Source organism: Nematostella vectensis, chromosome 10 (assembly GCF_932526225.1).
Source record: "Nematostella vectensis chromosome 10, jaNemVect1.1, whole genome shotgun sequence".
Taxonomy (NCBI): domain Eukaryota; kingdom Metazoa; phylum Cnidaria; class Anthozoa; order Actiniaria; family Edwardsiidae; genus Nematostella; species Nematostella vectensis.
Genome location: NC_064043.1, coordinates 5,090,480 through 5,111,647, shown reverse-complemented (window position 1 = coordinate 5,111,647; position 21,168 = coordinate 5,090,480). Strand labels below are relative to the sequence as shown.

At 41.0% G+C, this 21,168-nt stretch overlaps 1 protein-coding gene across 2 annotated transcripts; it reads right to left on the bottom strand.

Moving 5' to 3' along the window:
* Window positions 1–312: 312 nt before the first annotated feature.
* Window positions 313–21,118, bottom strand: LOC5506040 (transient receptor potential cation channel subfamily A member 1). 2 transcript variants are annotated; one of them, XM_032374414.2, is made up of 30 exons: window positions 20,160–20,746; window positions 19,545–19,632; window positions 19,036–19,211; window positions 18,350–18,469; window positions 17,919–18,027; window positions 17,600–17,697; window positions 17,387–17,434; window positions 16,219–16,355; window positions 15,550–15,598; window positions 15,026–15,214; window positions 14,719–14,808; window positions 14,113–14,198; window positions 11,082–11,243; window positions 10,488–10,602; window positions 9,945–10,114; window positions 9,488–9,572; window positions 9,282–9,338; window positions 8,707–8,787; window positions 8,363–8,433; window positions 7,691–7,817; window positions 6,191–6,244; window positions 5,691–5,792; window positions 4,332–4,489; window positions 3,379–3,439; window positions 2,891–2,959; window positions 2,047–2,214; window positions 1,664–1,732; window positions 1,334–1,444; window positions 1,077–1,174; window positions 313–874 (listed from the first exon to the last, which is right to left on the bottom strand). In XM_032374414.2, the coding sequence occupies exons 1-30, from the start codon at window positions 20,400–20,402 to the stop codon at window positions 718–720; spliced, it is 3,348 nt and encodes a 1,115-aa protein (XP_032230305.2). In that variant the 5' UTR covers window positions 20,403–20,746; the 3' UTR covers window positions 313–717. The 2 variants fall into 2 exon arrangements, 1 of the variants encoding a protein (XP_032230305.2); XR_004294278.2 differs by lacking the exons at window positions 313–874; window positions 1,077–1,174; window positions 1,334–1,444; window positions 3,379–3,439 and having other exon boundaries at window positions 20,160–21,118.
* Between the last annotated feature and the right edge of the window lie 50 nt (window positions 21,119–21,168).

Genomic DNA, 21,168 nt, shown 5'->3' with positions numbered 1-21,168 from the left:
ATTTTTTGGTAGATGATCGGTTCTTGAGAAATGATTGAGCAAAGATCCTGAAAAAAGCAGCAATTTCGCCCAAATTGGGCAATTTCAGACAAATCAAGAAACTTACATTTTGCAATATCTCAAGAACGGATTATCTACCAAAAATACTAAAGCTTATTTTGTTTTATATTACACAAGGAACATCTATGCAAAAAAAAATCAAGCAAATAAAAGCTAACACCACCTTCTTCAGGGCAGACTCAATATATTAGGTATATATAAAACAGAAGCCATGACCAGTAAGCTTGTCAATAGATATGTTTAACTGTAATGAGGATAATTTAATATTTTTACTTGGCCTGTTTTGAAATTTAACCCGCGAATTTCGCGCTATTTTTGCTGATTGCTCAGAATATGCCGAGCAAGTGCTGGTGGGTAGATGACCCCCCTTGCGCGCGCAAGACAAATGAACAAAAAAAAGGGTTTTGTAAGTCGAAAGAAAATCTTATATGCTATCGTAACAACATAACAGTGTGAAAAAATTGTTACAAAAATCTTTTGTATGATCCTATTGAATTCACAAGTTACTAGAATTTGATATAAATAGTGTCTTACGGCCATGCAGTTAATTGCAATAAATATTTGACATGCCATCGCGGTGTTGTGTGAAAGAGTAAAAATCATGAGTAATACTTTTAATTAATCAATAAATAAATATTCCATGTAACATCCCATTTGTCATCGCTGGAGCAAGTTGGCTTGCTCTAGTACAGTGAATCCTCGCTCTCTGACCGGAAGTGATCCTGTTAGCTTCTCCTCAATTCTTTCCATGTGACTTTTCATGAATTCAAGCTGACGAGTCTGGGACTCCAGCTGAACTGACATGGTCTTCATCCTAGAAAAACAAAAAAATGGTGTAACTCCATAAAAAAGATAAGGGAATTTTATTACCGGAGTGGGGTTCTTTTATTGTCATGTCACCATCGTTACTAATGTTTCGCCCAAATACAGTGACATGGTGACCTGTTTCCCTCTGTAATGTCATGTTACCATGGTAACCATAGTGGCCCTGTTAAATGTCATGTTACCCTGGTTACCTTTGTTCCTGCTCGTCAATCACTTTCTCCACCTCGTTCTCTCGTTGCTCTTCCTCAAAACCTGCGGTTGTCAAGGTACCCGCTATAACGTCAACGATCTGTCACCCAATAAAAATAAAATTAAAGTAGGAATAGCGATGGTGGCATTCTTGGTTGGTTATGGCATTGCTATTGGTTATATCTTGGCGGTAAAATGATGGCAATGTTAATGGCTGCAGTTCTCAGAGGAATGAATCGTTTTTCGTGAGACGACTCACCCTCCTAGCCAAAGTATTGGTCCGGTTGGGATACTCAACGTATTTTCTCATCTGCCATCTTTTGACAATGAACCGCGGGTAGATTCTCTCAATACTATGGAGCTGCTCTACCTGGAATTATGATAAACAGCATGTTTAGACTCATAAAAATTATGTCTGTACTCGATGCACCTCACTATATAAACAGCACTGTCTGGACCTAAACCAGAAAACAGCATTCAGACCATAAAAATGAATTGCTTTTTATAAGGTCAAATAATACGTGACGTGACGTTACTTAAAGGGATGCGCATGCATTCGACAGGACCAAAACCGCCGCTGCCCGTTTACCTGAGCCGAATATCTCTCTAGAGTTGCAATCTTCTGAATAGAGGCTATATCGCCGACGGCTAAACCAATCTAGGGGAAAATGAAAAATAAATAAAAGGGGTGGTGGGTAGCCTGATTTTCAGCCGGGGCATGGAGCCTACGTTTCACTCTACCAGTGAAACGTAGGACCCAAGTCCCGTCTGAAAATCAGGCTAGGTGGTGGGTGGATTATGGATTTGCACAGAAAGTAAATTAACAGAAGACGAGGTGCCGACATATAGGCGGTGCCGACATATTAGTTATGTTGGTTGTGTTAACCAATAAGTTCAGGAAGATGATGGATAAAAAGTTGACGAATAGCATGAATAGAGGATACATCATGTACGCATTGGTTGTGTTCTCACCAATAAATTAAGGAAGATGATAGGTACACAGATGACGAATAGCATGTATAAAGGGTACATGATATAGGCGTTGGTTGTCTTTTCCAGGAAAATCGTCTCGTAGTGGACCTCCCCCATCAGCATCACAAATGTCGTCGCCAATGAATGGAAAATGTCATAGAACAGGACCTGGAAAGTTAAACAAAAAATGGCTTTGCGTTTGTTCTCCACAGTAAATCTAGCTAACATAAGGTAACAACCGTTAACAATGCCAACGCTAACAAACTCTAGATTAGAGGAACATGTAATACGCTTCTCCGGTTGTTCAGTTGGTAGTCTATGTAACTCCTGCTTAACATCATGTAACTCCTGCTTAACATGGCATCATGTTTTTTTTGTGTGAAACGTCTATATCTTAGAAGACAGGGGCGGCGGAAGGGGAGGGGAGGGGTAGGGGGGTCGCCAGCACCCCCCCACTTTTGCTAGCGGATGTTTTATTATATATGAACGTTTTTTTTAACCAACGGGTTTAAGCGGTACATATGCAACCGAAAAATTTGTTGAAAAGTTTAAAATCCCGTTTAAAATCCCACGCATTCTTATAAATAGCGCTTAAGAATTTGAAACCACCACCCACCCCTCCCCACCGAAACCACTACCCACCCCTCCCCCCAACATTCGCCCCCCCCCCCCGCCCGCCACTTATGGGACCACTCCGCCACCCCACACCGCAGCACCCAATTTTGGGAGCTAGATTTTCTACCTATCAAATTGTACCAAAGTATTTGCACCTGCATTCAGTTTTTTTGGATTGAAAAAACACTTTTATCAATGAGCTATGGTGTTACTCTAGCGCTCCACTTACCTGTTGAAAGTCCATGACATAAAATGAGAACGCGAAACAGAGAAGAAACATAAAAAGCAGTACAAAAACCTAGAACGGGAAAAGCGCAACCAATTATAAATACCACTTATAAACATTATCTATGCAAAGCAGGGCCGTAGCAGGATATGGGGCACTTGTGTACTGTGCCCCCCCCAAATATTTTAAAAAATATATAAGAAAATGTCCAGTAAGGGCGTGGCTGTACCCCCCATTGTTTCTTAATGTGTCTGTATCGTGCCACCTCCCCCAATGATTCGAGGCCTGCTACGTCTATGCAAAGGAAAGATTACAGCTTGGAATACAGACTTTAACTAAGAATACCAGAAATAATGATAAAAATAGATGTTAGACGTAAGGTTTATGGAGGCATATTATATGCCTCTGTTGAAACAGAGTGGTTTCGCTCATTTCAAGCGTTGCCCCTTGGTAGGCGAAAATACATAAAGATATCGTAACGTTTCACTTACTCGAGCGACGGTGACAAAGATCTTGGCGAGCATCATCAAGTATATCCCCAGAAAAGACACACTGGAACAGAGAACAGAGAAAGTGAGCCTTGTAGAACGGTGGCCTTAGTGATTAGATAAGAAAAGACACACTGGAACAGGGAACAGAGAAAGTGAGCCTTGTAGAACGGTGGCCTTAGTGATTAGATAAGAAAAGACACACTGGAACAGAGAACAGAGAAAGTGAGCCTTGTAGAACGGTGGCCTTGGTGATTAGATAAGAAAAGACACACTGGAACAGAGAACAGAGAAAGTGAGCCTTGTAGAACGGTGGCCTTGGTGATTAGATAAGAAAAGACACACTGGAACAGAGAACAGAGAAAGTGAGCCTTGTAGAACGGTGGCCTTGGTGATTAGATAAGAAAAGACACACTGGAACAGAGAACAGAGAAAGTGAGCCTTGTAGAACGGTGGCCTTGGTGATTAGATAAGCAAGGAGTCTGCAGAGCCGTAGCAGCCCACTTAAGATTGGGGGGGAGGGGGCACAATACAGAAACCTTAAGAAAATATTGGGGGGACAAATGCCTCCAGTGCCCCACCCATAGCTACGGCCCTTGTTTGTACTGCATTTTCCAGTATATATAACCAGCGTTATTTACAATTCCAGCGCCAGTACATAGACCTTCAAATTCCTCGGTGAACAAGTTATTGTTCTTCATACGTACGTACATCTATTTCAAACAAAGTGGCAACGCGCGAATCCATATTCGTAACCAGCGTTGCATCATGGGTGTATGACATAATATATTATTAGCAAAATCCCATGCGCAAAGCAATCAACGGTTTTTAAACCTGGATTCGTTTCTGGTCCGTTAATATGGTACCCATGAGGCAATACGGGCTACCTTATTCTAAATAGAGGAACACAGGCTCGCGCGTCCTCTAGGAGCTGGCATTCACTCATGCGCGCCCACCTGGCTATTCGTGACATGAGGCTGAACCACGCAAGGCATGCGGCTACTGCGCCTGCGCCATAACAGCCTCGGCAATCATCAGGGAGCAGGAAGACGATCATGCTGCTGCACAAGGCGAGCTCCATTAGATAACTAAACTTGGTCAGATATCGCCAGCCCTAGAGATGGAGGGAAAGGGCGTAATAAATATGATATTTTGGTGCGTGGGTATGGATGGGGTGGGTAGGAGGGCCGTTGGAATTCTAGGAAAAAGAGGGTAAGAATAATATGGAACAAAGACCCTTTTGTATTTTCGATTATGCTTTTCCGCATATAACGAATTTGGCACTTGAGAAGTGTAAAAAAGAGATACTGTAACTTTATCAAGTTGAAACAAAAACAATTTTAACTTCAAAAATCCGGTAGGGGGCAAAAAAAGCGAAACAGAGAACAAAATATACTCAAGCATGGAAGGAAGGAAGAAAGGACCATCGATAGGAGAGACGATGTCAACCAAAAGAGAGGAATTTCGGCCCGCCGTTGGCGCCTCCTTACCGCGGTATACATGTCTCCTTACCGCGGTATACATGTCTCCTTACCTCGGTATACATGTCTCGCGCCACTATTCTGATGTAAATAAGCTTGTAACGATTCACCTTCTTCTGTCTGCCCTGAAGAAGTCTTATTAAAGACGAAAATTTGGCAGAGTCGATTTCCAGTTTTTGGTGTATTGTCTTCATACCTCGGTATACATGTCTCCTTACCTCGGTATACATGTCTCCTTACCTCGGTATACATGTCTCCTTACCTCGGTATACATGTCTCCTTACCTCGGTATACATGTCTCCTTACCTCGGTATACATGTCTCCTTACCTCGGTATACATGTCTCCTTACCTCGGTATACATGTCTCCTTACCTCGGTATACATGTCTCCTTACCTCGGTATACATGTCTCCTTACCTCGGTGTACATGTCTCCTTACCTTGGTATACATGTCTCCTTACCTCGGTATACATGTCTCCTTACCTCGGTGTACATGTCTCCTTACCTCGGTATACATGTCTCCTTACCTCAGTGTACATGTCTCCTTACCTCGGTATACATGTCTCCTTACCTCGGTATACATGTCTCCTTACCTTGGTATACATGTCTCCTTACCTCGGTGTACATGTCTCCTTACCTCGGTATACATGTCTCCTTACCTCGGTATACATGTCTCCTTACCTCGGTGTACATGTCTCCTTACCTTGGTATACATGTCTCCTTACCTCGGTATACATGTCTCCTTACCTCGGTGTACATGTCTCCTTACCTTGGTATACATGTCTCCTTACCTCGGTGTACATGTCTCCTTACCTCGGTATACATGTCTCCTTACCTCGGTATACATGTGCACAATCTGACTGAGCAGTTTGGCAATACTCAGTAACACCAGCAGGTATTTCAACGTATCGAAGTATTTCAAGGTTGGTAGTTTGGGCTGGAATGAAAAAAAATACATATTTAAATCAAAACTCTTCCATCCTTAATGATTCTCAATATGATAGAACAAGGAAAATAAGTGTTAGAATTTCCTCGAATGCCGAGGCCACGCGAGGCCATGTCTAGAAGCTTATCGGCCGAGCAGCCATAAATCTATAGAGCCCCCCTTTCCACGTAACGGTCTCATCTTTTACTAAGTATCTCTCGCACATCAATCTACAATAATGACAAATTCTTTATTTATTTACGATTTTACGAGAACTAATTCGGATTTGAAAATTAGGAAGGCAGTTTATCTAAGGCTTGGTTACAAGCCGTGGGGGTTCGGGTCGCCCGAGCGATAGAAGAAGCAAAAACCAATCTTTGTAATTATGGTATCGCTGAATCCTCTCTTACCCAAGAAGGGTCGCCTCGGAGTTCTTTGAAGCGAGTTGTGTTTCTACACTGTTTCTGAAAAAAAAAAAAAAAAAACCAAATACTCATAAATAGATAAACATTATTAAAATGATCACTGTTGCATTTCTAAAGCGTCTGTGTTGCTCTCAACAGCCCGACCCTTAAATTGTATTTTGTAATGAAAGGTCTAAACCCACAGGTACTTAAAAAAAGGTAGCTAACAATGGTATCGGCCAAAAACCAAAATTATAATCATAAGCCTTAGGAAAACCGTTTGTTTTAATTGGGATGGTCACGTCAAATCAGTATACAATTCAACCGTCTAATCGCCCATCTAATTCTGTGTTTGAAATTAGGTTTAAATGTTTGGTATACTTACAATTAAACTAGACCCAGGGTTGACTGGGATACCTGATGGGTTACCTGTGTATATGTATGACAATATGGCCATAATAATACCGCCTGGATATACTAAAAACATTTATAAAATCTTGAGTTATATTATAAATGCCATATCATAACACTGGTTGGGGCAAGAATGGTAAAAAGCACCAACTCTCCAGGTTTGATTGGGGGGGGGGGACTCCCCATGAAAGTGGACATGACTGATTGTCCTATCTTTTACAGTGTAAATTTCTACCAAATGCTATCATACAGCAGTGTAGAGAGCATACACATAAACTACATAGAAAGAGATTTAATCCACAGCAGAGCACTGTCATAGAAAATGTGTTTGAAAATTGTTATAAGTGATAGCACATTTGGGGGGGGGTCAAAACAGTTTTTAGGATATAGCAATTTTCAAACAAATAATCTGGAAAGTCAAAAGATATATTTAGTCCACCAAGTTGTTTTCCAACAGCTACTCTTGTGAGACAATGAGCTGGCCCTATGTTTCTGGTGCTGTTTGAATTACTCCTTCAGGAAAGAAACACTTGTTTCTTTCTCTACGGCCCTACGGGTCGGGTTTTCGACTAATCGTATCATGAATCGACGAAGGAAATACGCGGTAATAATTCAAATTGACATGAATTTCCACAATAGCATTATAGATAGAAAAGCTTTAATTGCATTTGCAATAATATAATTGCCAAAGTTGCCTTTTTTACCTGCACAAATATAAGCTAATGCTCGGATGAAATCTCAAATCCAACATGGCGCGTCTCCTGTCTTGAAGTGAATTAGCGATGACCTTATAAGGGCAGAAGGGACGTACTTTATGTAAGCTCAGCCATAGCGTAATGACAAATGGGGACACAAAATAGATGGTACACGAAGTGGCGCAGAGGCTCATGGGGTATTGCACAATATGGCAGATTTCCCGGGACCACGGAAAAAAAAACAGTTGCATTTTATGACTGGGATACCACAGGTATCCCAGTAATAACCATGAATAGACTGCGAAACGAGCGCACGGGGCTGGGGAAGAAAAGGGATATACACTGCGCCCCTGGAGAGAAGGATGGAAGTGCTATGTGTACTACTCTTGACGCGCCTTACCATTTGTTCGCCAACAGATGTAAAGCACGGGTTGTCAGTGAGCATGGATACGAGGCCAATCACGAAACACAGGTAGAGAATCGACAGCAGTTGATTAATGAGGACGAGCATAAGGCCGTATCTCCGCCTATTGACAAAGTACACGTTAACATACAACTATTGCAAACGAAAGGCACTCTCGATGGGTTAGTACGGAAACCAGAAATCTAGTTTCAACGGGATTTGGCCGCTAGTAACGGGAATGGATAGGAGTAAACAGAAGCCAAGAAGGTGGGATTGGGGGAGGGAAACTCAAGATAAAAAGTGCATTACTACGAATCGATTCGCAAAGCGTTTATTTGAAATAACCGAAAGCATCTTGATGTCAGATATCGCGAGTGTAGCTGTGTTGTACTTTTTAGATAGGTCAGGCTAAACAAGGAGACATGTAGCGGTCGACATGTGTCCTAGCTTAGCCACCTCGAAAAAAACTGCAGCGCGTGCCAAATCTTGTAGCAGCGACAAACAAATGTTTTTCCGATTGATGAGAAATATTTTCTGGTCGCGCGCTACAAAATTTATCGCGCGTTTCATGTTTTATGGTAGTGGCTAAGCTAGGAAACATTACGCGCTCGATATGTCACGTAGTTCAGCCAGGCCTTTAGGCTTAATTAGGGCGTGGTCTCCACCCACCACTTGACGTTGATCAGAGCAAGACTCGTTGGGTGCTGCAGACATTTGAGTCGCTTATACTTCACCATCGCCTGCACAACAAAACAGGTCAAAAGGATGACGACATAACGTTCCCCATATTAGTACTTCTATATTTAGATATTTAAAATCTTTTACTGATCGAGGAGGGGGCATCTGACTCACCGCTCATAGCCAGCGCGCGCAAAAAGTGGGAGTCATTTCTCATTGAAGGGTCGTCAAATATAATACATTATGATGACTGCGTAACACCCCCTCCCCCTAGGCAAATCATGTCTAAGCGCATGCTTCATTGCGCAAAGGTTTTGATGTATAATCCAACTTACATATAGCGGCTTCAGCGAATTTTTGGGTATGCACTTTTCATAGTTAGGCATGCCTTGCAAGTAATGAAGGTTGTATGTTATCTGTGAAAGAAACGTGGTTGACGATGTTAGATTTGGAAGATACCATCTAAAGAATCTGACTGCGCGTCAGTACACAATCAATCTTCTCATGCAGCTTGCTCACAAGTGTTATTAAAGTGTGTCAGCACTCTCACTGAAGCAGCACAAACGATTTGAGCGACAATGCGCAAAAATGCGCGTGGAATGTTTTATCTTTCTATTGGTATTACCTAATATACTAAAAGACCATGGGCCCGACTTGCGTGACACGTGGTTTCGTAGGCTATGAAACGCTATTCAAATGAGATGTTCATCTTAGTAGAGAATTTTATCCGCTTGAATCGCGGTAAATTTCAATCCATCTTAAAATCAAAACACCTCAAGCATATGCCTAAACTATCAAATAATGCAAGGAAAAGTTGATTTTTAAAAAAATGATGAGAGTTTTTAATATCCAAAACAAAAAACATCCAAACATTATCATGTAAGTCGGATCTACGGTATTTAAGTAATACCTTGTGGTCCGGGCTGTTTTTCTTTCCCTCTCTACGAATGCACCGATCGAGAAACGCCTACGTGTAAACATAACAACATTAAAGTATTGTTAAATGAACGGGGGAAGATCAAGTGTTCTTTACTTGGCACGTGCGCAAAAAAAAGTGCAAGCATAATTATTTTGATCTAGTGTTCTAGATCAAACGTTCTATAGCAAATTTCTCACCTCGACAACACCAGGCATTTTCTGCACCAGCAGCTCCATCTGACTCGGGGAACCGTTACAAGGAGGGAGAAACACCTCGCGCCACCTGAGATAAACGAACAAAAACACCGTGGTACACGGCTCTAAGGACACGCGCTCAGTAAGACCACCTCGTTATTTACGAACATTTTTTCAAAATCCGTTTTAATCACGGGGAATTTCGGTCTATTCTAAAATTAAGACAGATTAATTATTTTTTATACTACTAAATAATACCGGGAAAGTGGAACTTTTAAAAATGACGAAACTTCTAAATATTACAAAAAATATAAAACGCAATTCGGGTCTTTTGACTGTGAAAAGTGTTTGTATATAGCCACCCTAGCTATGATTCTTGAAGCCGGCTTAATTCCATGCCGGCGTATCTTTAGAACTTTCTTGCAGATTGAAATAATCTACGTTTCCACTCTTCACTGACCTCTTGCTATTGGCCATCACCATGGCAACACTGGCATGCTGGTGGTCAATCGCCATATCGAGGATGTTTTTGTCTATGTTGTTGACAGTCAGGTCTTGATCTTTCAAGTTTAGAAAATGCTCCACTAAGTCAGCATGGCCGGCCTGTACGGCTAGATGGAGAGCCATTTCCTGGAAAACAGAGGTAATAATTGATTGATGTTACCTGGGATACCCTTAAAGTGCAGGTTCATTTGTGACAAAGGAAACGCAATCTTTAGAAATCTAATCATGGCATTTTAAAGGGTAACACACCACAGAAGAAGCCAGAAGGAAAAAAAGAAGAAGAAGAAGAAAAAGAAGAAGAAGAAAAATATGAAAAATTAAAATTAAAATACAAAAGAAGTAGTAGTAGAAGATATGAAAAGGGAGGAAGAAGATAAAACAGATGACAAGGAAGTCACTTTAAAAGATATGGGTAAGAATAAAGATGGAGAAGGAAGAGGAGCAACTAGATATTGTTAAATGTGTGCAAAAGAAGGGAGAATAGGGTTTTAGACTATACCTGTTTCTCGTCCTTTTGATTTAAGCAGAAAAAATTCGCAGATAACAGTAAATCGACGATGGGAAGGGATCCAACCCATGCCGCGAGATGTAGAGCGGTCTGGCCGTAACGATCTCTATAACAGCAATCCTAATCATGAGTTGCATGCACCAATTTCCTCATCAACAAGGTTTTTTCGTCGCCATCATCAAAACTATCGCCATGACATCTTCCTTATCAGTTATAATCGTCATCATCATTAACCATCGTCATCATATCAATAACCATTGTCATCATATCAATAATCGTCGTCATCATATCAATAATCATCGTCATCATATCAATAACCATCGTCATCATATCAATAACCATCGTCATCATATCAATAACCATCGTCATCATTAATAACCATCGTCATTATATCAATAATCGTCGTCATCATCAAAAATCATCTTCATTATCAATAACCATCGTCATAATATCAATAACCATCTTCATTATCAAGAATCATAGTGACCATCAATAATCAATTCACAAACACAATCATCGTTTAGTCATGATCATAATGATTAAAATCTTAATTGTGATTTGAATCGCCATTCCTCTTCTTCTCACCGCTGTATACTCGCGCCCGTGTGGAGTAGGAAATCCACGATGTCCACGTGGCCATGTTTGGCCGCGAGGTGAAGAGGGGTCCGTTCATTCTTGTCCAACCAGTTGACCATCCGGACATTAGAGCCTTCTAGAAGCAACTGAACGATGTTCAACCACCCATTGCTGGGGGAAAAAAACATATATTATGACAATGACCAACAGAACATCAGAACACAAGAAGGTACAAATATATTATGACAATGACCAACAGGACACAAGAAGGTACAAATATATTATGACAATGACCAACAGAACACAAGAAGGTACAAATATATTATGACAATGACCAACAGAACACAAGAAGGTACAAATATATTATGACAATGACCAACAGAACACAAGAAGGTACAAATATATTATGACAATGACCAACAGGACACAAGAAGGTACAAATATATTATGACAATGACCAACAGAACACAAGAAGGTACAAATATATTATGACAATGACCAACAGAACACAAGAAGGTACAAATATATTATGACAATGACCAACAGAACACAAGAAGGTACAAATATATTATGACAATGACCAACAGAACACAAGAAGGTACAAATATATTATGACAATGACCAACAGGACACAAGAAGGTACAAATATATTATGACAATGACCAACAGGACACAAGAAGGTACAAATATATTATGACAATGACCAACAGGACACAAGAAGGTACAAATATATTATGACAATGACCAACAGAACACAAGAAGGTACAAATATATTATGACAATGACCAACAGAACACAAGAAGGTACAAATATATTATGACAATGACCAACAGGACACAAGAAGGTACAAATATATTATGACAATGACCAACAGAACACAAGAAGGTACAAATATATTATGACAATGACCAACAGAACATCAGAACACAAGAAGGTACAAATATTATGACAATGACCAACAGAACACAAGAAGGTACAAATATATTATGACAATGACCAACAGGACACAAGAAGGTACAAATATATTATGACAATGACCAACAGAACACAAGAAGGTACAAATATATTATGACAATGACCAACAGAACACAAGAAGGTACAAATATATTATGACAATGACCAACAGAACACAAGAAGGTACAAATATATTATGACAATGACCAACAGGACACAAGAAGGTACAAATATATTATGACAATGACCAACAGGACACAAGAAGGTACAAATATATTATGACAATGACCAACAGAACACAAGAAGGTACAAATATATTATGACAATGACCAACAGAACACAAGAAGGTACAAATATATTATGACAATGACCAACAGAACACAAGAAGGTACAAATATATTATGACAATGACCAACAGAACATCAGAACACAAGAAGGTACAAATATTATGACAATGACCAACAGAACACAAGAAGGTACAAATATATTATGACAATGACCAACAGGACACAAGAAGGTACAAATATATTATGACAATGACCAACAGAACACAAGAAGGTACAAATATATTATGACAATGACCAACAGAACACAAGAAGGTACAAATATATTATGACAATGACCAACAGAACACAAGAAGGTACAAATATATTATGACAATGACCAACAGGACACAAGAAGGTACAAATATATTATGACAATGACCAACAGAACACAAGAAGGTACAAATATATTATGACAATGACCAACAGAACACAAGAAGGTACAAATATATTATGACAATGACCAACAGGACACAAGAAGGTACAAATATATTATGACAATGACCAACAGAACATCAGAACACAAGAAGGTACAAATATATTATGACAATGACCAACAGAACACAAGAAGGTACAAATATATTATGACAATGACCAACAGAACACAAGAAGGTACAAATATATTATGACAATGACCAACAGGACACAAGAAGGTACAAATATATTATGACAATGACCAACAGGACACAAGAAGGTACAAATATATTATGACAATGACCAACAGGACACAAGAAGGTACAAATATATTATGACAATGACCAACAGGACACAAGAAGGTACAAATATATTATGACAATGACCAACAGGACACAAGAAGGTACAAATATATTATGACAATGACCAACAGAACACAAGAAGGTACAAATATATTATGACAATGACCAACAGGACACAAGAAGGTACAAATATATTATGACAATGACCAACAGAACACAAGAAGGTACAAATATATTATGACAATGACCAACAGAACACAAGAAGGTACAAATATATTATGACAATGACCAACAGAACACAAGAAGGTACAAATATATTATGACAATGACCAACAGGACACAAGAAGGTACAAATATATTATGACAATGACCAACAGAACACAAGAAGGTACAAATATATTATGACAATGACCAACAGAACACAAGAAGGTACAAATATATTATGACAATGACCAACAGGACACAAGAAGGTACAAATATATTATGACAATGACCAACAGAACATCAGAACACAAGAAGGTACAAATATATTATGACAATGACCAACAGAACACAAGAAGGTACAAATATATTATGACAATGACCAACAGAACACAAGAAGGTACAAATATATTATGACAATGACCAACAGGACACAAGAAGGTACAAATATATTATGACAATGACCAACAGGACACAAGAAGGTACAAATATATTATGACAATGACCAACAGGACACAAGAAGGTACAAATATATTATGACAATGACCAACAGGACACAAGAAGGTACAAATATATTATGACAATGACCAACAGGACACAAGAAGGTACAAATATATTATGACAATGACCAACAGAACACAAGAAGGTACAAATATGGAAATAAAAACATTCGGAAAAGAATGAAACGCGAAACTCATGACAAACATAATAAGAATGAAAGTATTTTCGTGGAATGAACTTTTGGTAGAAATTTAATTATTCTGTCCAAACTCAAGGTCTGAAAACTAAATTTGTGGATTTTAGCTTTTATCTATAAAATTTCAGTCCACGTGCAACATCACTCACCAAACAGCAATGTGCAAGGGAGTGTCCTCGTTAGCGTTGGTGAGTGAAGCGAGCTCCCTCTTCCTTGATAAGAGGAGTTCCACGTCCTATCAAAACCAGAACAGTCCACGTCTGAGATTTTTTTAGAAATGCCAGATAAGAGACAACACATGGGTTTGAACTCATATAGATGTCTGGGGCCGGTTAATAAAGAGATATTGCAGTCGCATGGCCAGGTTTAAATGAAGGGGTATGGGTCATAGTACCCTGGAGACCAGAGGCTCCAAGAGTTTTTCAAGCGAACCGATATTTTACGAGCGAAACGAGAGATTTTTCGATCGAAGCGAGAACCCCCGCCCCCTAGCATGCTGGGAAAAGCGGATATTCAGCCTCTGGAACCCAGGGTAGGGTCATAGATCATACGCCAAACTTGTAAGATTTTGCCATTCCTCAATAATAAAAGACTAGACTCGATTCATACGTCGCCTTTCTACCGTGACGAGTCTAATTGTTGGGTATCTGGCGACCGAGGGGGGTATATGCGCGTTCCCCACCCCCCCCCCCCCCCCTGCGCCAACGTGCACTTGGTATATTTTCTGTTTGAGTATATGGCTAGTGATACCTTACCAGTGGATACCCGCCTTTAGCTGCATAATGAAGAGGAGTCGATCCTGATTTATCTTTTTCCTTGACGAGCGAGAGATCCAGCTTTTCATGCTAAGAATCATGAATGAAAGCAAAGTAAGAGACAACTCCTGGGGTGTTCATATCTATGCTCAAAGACCCAGCAGTCTTTGCGTGCGCTCTTTAAGGTCTCTACCGCACGCTTGAAAAAAAAAGAGAAAAGGAAAGCGCTGGATCTCTTCGTTCAGCTTTGAACTTGCAGCGGAGATCACTAGCGCTACATCTCAGCAATGTAATGTCACGCACTAACCTTAAGAATAAGCTGGAGCGTTGCGTTACAGCCTACAGCTAGATGGGCAACATTCCTGTCGTGGTTGTCACGCACTCTCAGGCTTGCGTTACGTCTTATTAACACACTTGCAGCCTTTTCACAACCTCGGAACACGGCGCACATAAGCGGGGTTTTCCCCGTATCGTCAAGGGGGTTAACTTCGACATTCTATGAGAATAGAATAATATATATTTTGAAAGTTATCACTTATTTATTGTCATTCATCTGCTGGAAACTGGACCAGCCAGCGTAAACGCCTGTGGTAATAAAAGGTGTTCCTAGACCGTTCAAGTTTGCTTGTTTTTGTGTATATTCAGATAGCGTTTAAAGAGAACTTAATATATAATGATACAGAATAATAGTTCACAGGGACAGGGAGGCGGTTGGCATGAGCATGCGCACTGCAGTACACACACTAGACAGAGAAAATCTTAGACAAACAGGACTTTGATCCGCAGGTAAGCACGCACAGCTTTTACAGATAGCGTAAAGCCCCTACGTACCTGATCAAGCAGTAAATTGACAATCCTAGAATGGTTAAACTTCGCGGCCCTGAAAGTAAAATTGTGGTTAGCATAAACCAACTTGGTAAAGTCTGTATGAAGACAGGGTGAGGATGATGCCTAGCTACTAAAACAAGCCAGAGATTAGCAGCGTCGTCACATTGCTTTCACGGCGACAAGAGAGTGCATCTCCCTGTAATTGAATGCGCTAATGGTGAATGAATATATGATAAGGCAGGCGTGTAGCAAGGAGTTTCTCATAGGGGGGGGGGGGGGGGGTATCACAGACCTTATAAACAAGTTCATGAACGGACATGTCAATTCTGTCCAGACACGGTAGAGGACGAGTTCCACTTTGTCGTGCACTGCAGTAAATATGCGCAGTTAAGAACACACTTAGTAGATCCTGGGGATTTGATTTCGCTAAGAAATCGGGGAGGCAGATTCTTTCTCTAATATTTAACCCTCCTAGCACAGGAGGCCTCAAAGTATGGTTTCTTATGCTTTTAATTAAGAAATGAAAATAGAAAGGGGACTGTTGCTGGAATCATATAATGTGAAGCAGTTTGGTAGTGGGTGTGTGTGGGGGGGGGGGAGGGGGGGGGGAGATCGTACGCGCCTCTAGGCCTAACCCTAGCTACCCGCCCGATAAGGTATCTTGAGTACTACCTGTGAAGGCAAGTGAGTCCTTGGTGATCAGTCAGCGCGTAGTCAAATTTGTAAGAAACTGACTCAAGAATCTGCTTGACGACCTCGTATGGTCCACGTGAGCAAGCGATGTGTACAGCGGTAGTCTCATCTGAAGACTAACAAGACGTAAACGCGTCGTTATTAGCAGTGACGACACGGGGGGTATCAATTATGTACAACAGTAACTTTGATTATCACAAAGCTCAAGTTTATTAAGGAATTAAAGGGTAATGGGTTGGTTGGTTGGAAGGGGGGGGACTGAAGCTTATAATATCTCGCATAAAATGTTAAAGCGATCATCACAAAGGGCACCCATCATATCAAGAAGATTTGAAAAGCTGTTATGACATAAAGTTTGTGGCGAGGGTATTGGATATCTTAACTAGCTTAAAAATGGCAAAAAAGCAAGCCGCTGTATACTATAGAAGCTTGAAGGTTCTCAACCCGCTGTAACGGGTTGACGCTCAACCTGCTACAACCGGTTGGCTTCTAACCGGTTGGTCAACCCGCTACAGCGGCTTGTGGACCATAGTATACTATAGGAGCTTGAAGGTTCTCAACCCGCTGTAACGGGTTGACGCCCAACCTGCTACAACCGGTTGGCTTCTAACCGGTTGGTCAACCCGCTACAGCGGCTTGGGGACCATAGTATACTATAGGAGCTTGAAGGTTCTCAACCCGCTGTAACGGGTTGACGCTCAACCTGCTACAACCGGTTGGCTTCTAACCGGTTGGTCAACCCGCTACAGCGGCTTGGGGACCATAGTATACTATATAAACTTGAAGGTTCTCAACCCGCTGTAACGGCTTGACGCACAACCTGCTAAAGCGGGTTGGCTCCTAACCGGTTGGTCAACCCGCTACAGCGGCTTGGGGACCATAGTATAATATAGGAGCTTGAAGGTTCTCAACCCGCTGTAACGGCTTGATGCCCAACCTGCTACAACCGGTTGGCTTCTAACCGGTTGGTCAACCCGCTACAGCGGCTTGGGGACCATAGTATACTATAGGAACTTGAAGGTTCTCAACGCGCTGTAACCAGCATTGCCGGGCCACACGATAGTAGCACATGACGTCTCAAAATCAATTCGGGGCGCGTTGGTGGTGTGCGAAAACACTTAGAGCGTCCCTTTTTCTCTTTACTCACCCTTTGCGCATGCACATCAGCGCCGTGTTTCAAGCAAACAGCGACTGCCTACAAGCAACAAGGCACTTCATTTGTCTAATCAACCATTGGTAAACCTAGTTTATACTTGCATCGTATAACGCAAATATATAAGCATGAAATAACGGACGTTTCTTGTTTAAGTCTTTATTTACTTGGAAACAAGACAAGGATGCACGTATGCCACCTACATACCTGGCTGTTGCTACTAGTGACAGCAAGGTGGAGGAGGGAGCTGCTCGAGGAGTCTACGTCATACAGAAGGTATGGTAAAGGGCGGTCTTGCTCCTTTGCTGTAGGCAAACAAAACGATTAGCGTAACTGTTCTTTCTTACCCACGCTTATCGTATATATTTCTTTTTATACAATTTCCACAATCTCTACTCCATGCTTTACTATTGAAATTATGAATTATTATTATTTGAATTATTTTATGTTATTTTAAAATATCTGTGTCTTCTAGGTGTAAACGCGGCATGTGCCCGGGAAATTGTAATATAAGTGGTTTTCTTACCGTATTTGAAGAAGCAATTCATCATATCGTGCTGTCCTTTCTTCGCGGAGTAACTAATCGCTAACATGTTCTGGCTATCTCGGGACAGTAAGTCCGCATTATTGCTCAGCTAGAACAAAATAAGACCCTCATTTCACCCTTATTTCAAAGATTCATGAAGGCCCATTTAGTTTGCGTGTTTAAAGACACAGAAGGAACGACAACATATAGCACTCTAGGACCCTCAAGTCATTTTAATCGCCCAACGTACTGCCCAACGTCCAAAATTATAAATTTCATACTTGAATACTTAAGTACTGTATTTGACTATCTGTTATAGCAGAGAATTTGGGGATCTTTTTCTCGTACTAACGGTCCTGTTTTCAAATCTTCCGTCTCCATGACACATACGATGGTGAATCGCTGTATTGAACTAGAATCAGTCACATTACCAGTGAATTGCAGATGGCGAGGTTGGTTGGATGGTCGAGCTGAGCGATAAGGTGTAGAGGGGTTGTCCGGGTGTCCGGGCCTGACAGGTTCACATTAATCTTGGGATGGTTGAGCAAAGCCTGTGGGGACACAACAACGAGTAAGCGTAAGGGCCTCTCTGTATTCCCTTCTGCCCATTACTTGGCTTATATATCTTATCAGGCAATTTTTTGTACTAGATTTTAAATTCATGTCTTTGGTAATACAGTAAATAAAAGTGACTAATTCACAAAGCTTTTGAGATATGTATTTCTTTGTTCTGCTACAGAATTGGCTTTCAGTCGGTCGGACGGTCGGTCGGTCGGTCAGTCAGTCAATCGATTCGATCGATCGATATATAGATAAATAAATAAATAATATATGTTATTATTATATTTATATATATATATATAATTTTTTATTATTATTCAAACCTGTTTACTACAAAACGAAAAATATTCCATCACACCAATAGTAAATTATAAATATATGTCTATCCGAGAAATCGTTCACGTTGGGCATAGAGCTTTTGAGCAAAGAAAAAGAGAAACCCTCGATTATCCAAGCCAAGTTGGTAACGAAATACTCCGCCAACATCTCTCATTTTTTGGTTAACACGAGCAGTGCCACAAAGGCAACGCTGGAAGATAATCGCTTTGTGACTCACGTTAATAACAGCGATCTTCCCAGTGCGGACAGCGGCGTGAAGCGGAGTCTCCTCGCGATCATCCAGCACGTTCACATTCGCGCGTCGCTCCAGCAGCAACTCGACAGCCTCGACGTTCTGCGCATGAGCAGCACAGTGAAGCGGGGTTTTCCCATATTCATCAGATACGTTGACGTCTGATGAGGAAAAGAGAAACCCTCGACATTGCGGCCAACAGACAGAAGAACGAGAAATGCAAAGAAGATACAGAGAAAGCAAAAACGGACGGGTTGGATGGGCGGCAGATAGACAGACAGGTGGATATATAGCCGGCAGATAGACAGACGGACGGATGGATGAATGGTCGGCAGATAGACCGATGGACGGTTGGATGGGCGGACATATAGACAGACGGATGGTAGGATGGGCGGCAGATAGACGGACGGATGGACGGCAATAAGACTGACGGACGGATGGGCGGCAGATAGATAGACGTAAGTACGGATAGGCGTATAGATCAAGAAACCTACCTTCGGTCATGACCAGCCTCCTGATCTCACTGATATCTAATCCTTGCACAAGCGCGATATTCAAAGGTCGCGCACGCGTCTTCGGTAACTAAAACACAGGGTCAGCGGTTTCAAACATACATACATACAGTGTTAGACAGAACGGCCACAGGAAAAATAGAACATACAAAAGAAACGTATATTTCTGTCGAAGCTAAGCTTTAATCTCCAGTTATCATAAAGCTTATGAAACTAGGTTATCCCTTAAATATTTGTATAAAGTATTTGACTGGTGTCAAATTAAACCTCCTGGAAAAAAATAAACAAATAACCACTTTGATTTAAAACAAAAAAAAATTTCCTACATTCTTACATTCTTCACATATGAAATTCACAAACGAATTTATTTTAAGTAAAAAGGCATTTATACTCATTGTTTCTGATCCAAAAAACAATTGATGTCCAGATCTCATTTAATTCGGAGTAATTGGAACTGTACTGGTAGAATGGACCAAGTACCAACAAACAGAATATACCTCCTGCTTCTGGCCAAAAGTCCGTTTAGATACGATACGGACCACAAGCAATTATAATTAACCCCCTTTAAAGGCAATTTAAAGGCCACTTGTGACAAACCTTCATTGCAGTGCTAAGCTTTCTACTAAAGGAGCTTCGAGACTGAATGCCATTTTCAGTCGCGTCCGCCATGACTTTCTCGTCCGCCTTCTTCATACTGGCCCGTCCAAAGAAGCTCTCTCCTCGCTCAAGCTCTTCGCCACAAGTCTCACCGAGCACTGACATTAGCGCATCGGAAAGACGTGGCTGCTTTTTTCTAAACGAGGTTTGCATCTTCTTGGTGCTCATTTGCCGGCTTCCCATTTCTAGAGTTCAGAACCTCTATAGCAACTGCTAATTGCTTAGGTGATGACAGACATCAGTTAGAATCCGCGTATTTAGTCAATTTGATTATTGGATGATTAATCTATCTTCAGAGAGACATTCCCAAGCATCCTAGGGTCTAGGGACTGCTAAGCTCGATGGGTTTGGATTATGCTAATCCATGAGTCTTACAATGCTTGGGTAGTGCAAATTGCTCTTTTGTTTTTGATTATGACCCGTGGAATCCTGTTTATTGCTTTATGCTAATTCTGACCACGTTTACGTGGGGACGAAATGGGTGAAATGTTCTCTCATTGACTTGAGATACCACACCATAAAATAAAAATAACAATCGTTGTCGCCCGAGAGCGCGTTTTCCTTTGTGAATTTTTGGGATTCATTTATCCATCAAGTACACCTCTTCATGGCTGTTTACATTCTCTTGTTTACACCTCTCCACGCCATCGCGGTGCAGGCGGACTGGCTAAGGTGGGTGATGGGCAGGGGAGTTGTAAGGAGAACAGATGTTTTGTCGATGTTGCTTTAGAGAACAAATTCTAAACATCTCGTCGCTATTGCCTTGTGCGTACAAAACATTTTTTCGAAATTTAAATTAATCGAGATAAACCAAGGATCTGTTTTTTTTTTTAAGCAAACCCACGCGAAACGGCATTCGTTTGTAATAGGGTACCCCTTCCGTTCTACTTGTGCAACTCCGTAGTTTCTCCGTCGTCGTGAATCGTCGTATATCGAAGCGTGGAGTGGA

Coding starts and splice junctions, on each gene's coding strand:
- LOC5506040 (XM_032374414.2), bottom strand. CDS start 20,402: ATGGGAAGCCGGCAAATGAGCACCAAGAAGATGCAAACCTCGTTTAGA. Junction 14,809..15,025: donor CGCTCCAGCTTATTCTTAAG/GTTAGTGCGTGA, acceptor CATGATTCTTAG/CATGAAAAGCTGGATCTCTC. Junction 14,199..14,718: donor CTAAAGGCGGGTATCCACTG/GTAAGGTATCAC, acceptor TGGTTTTGATAG/GACGTGGAACTCCTCTTATC.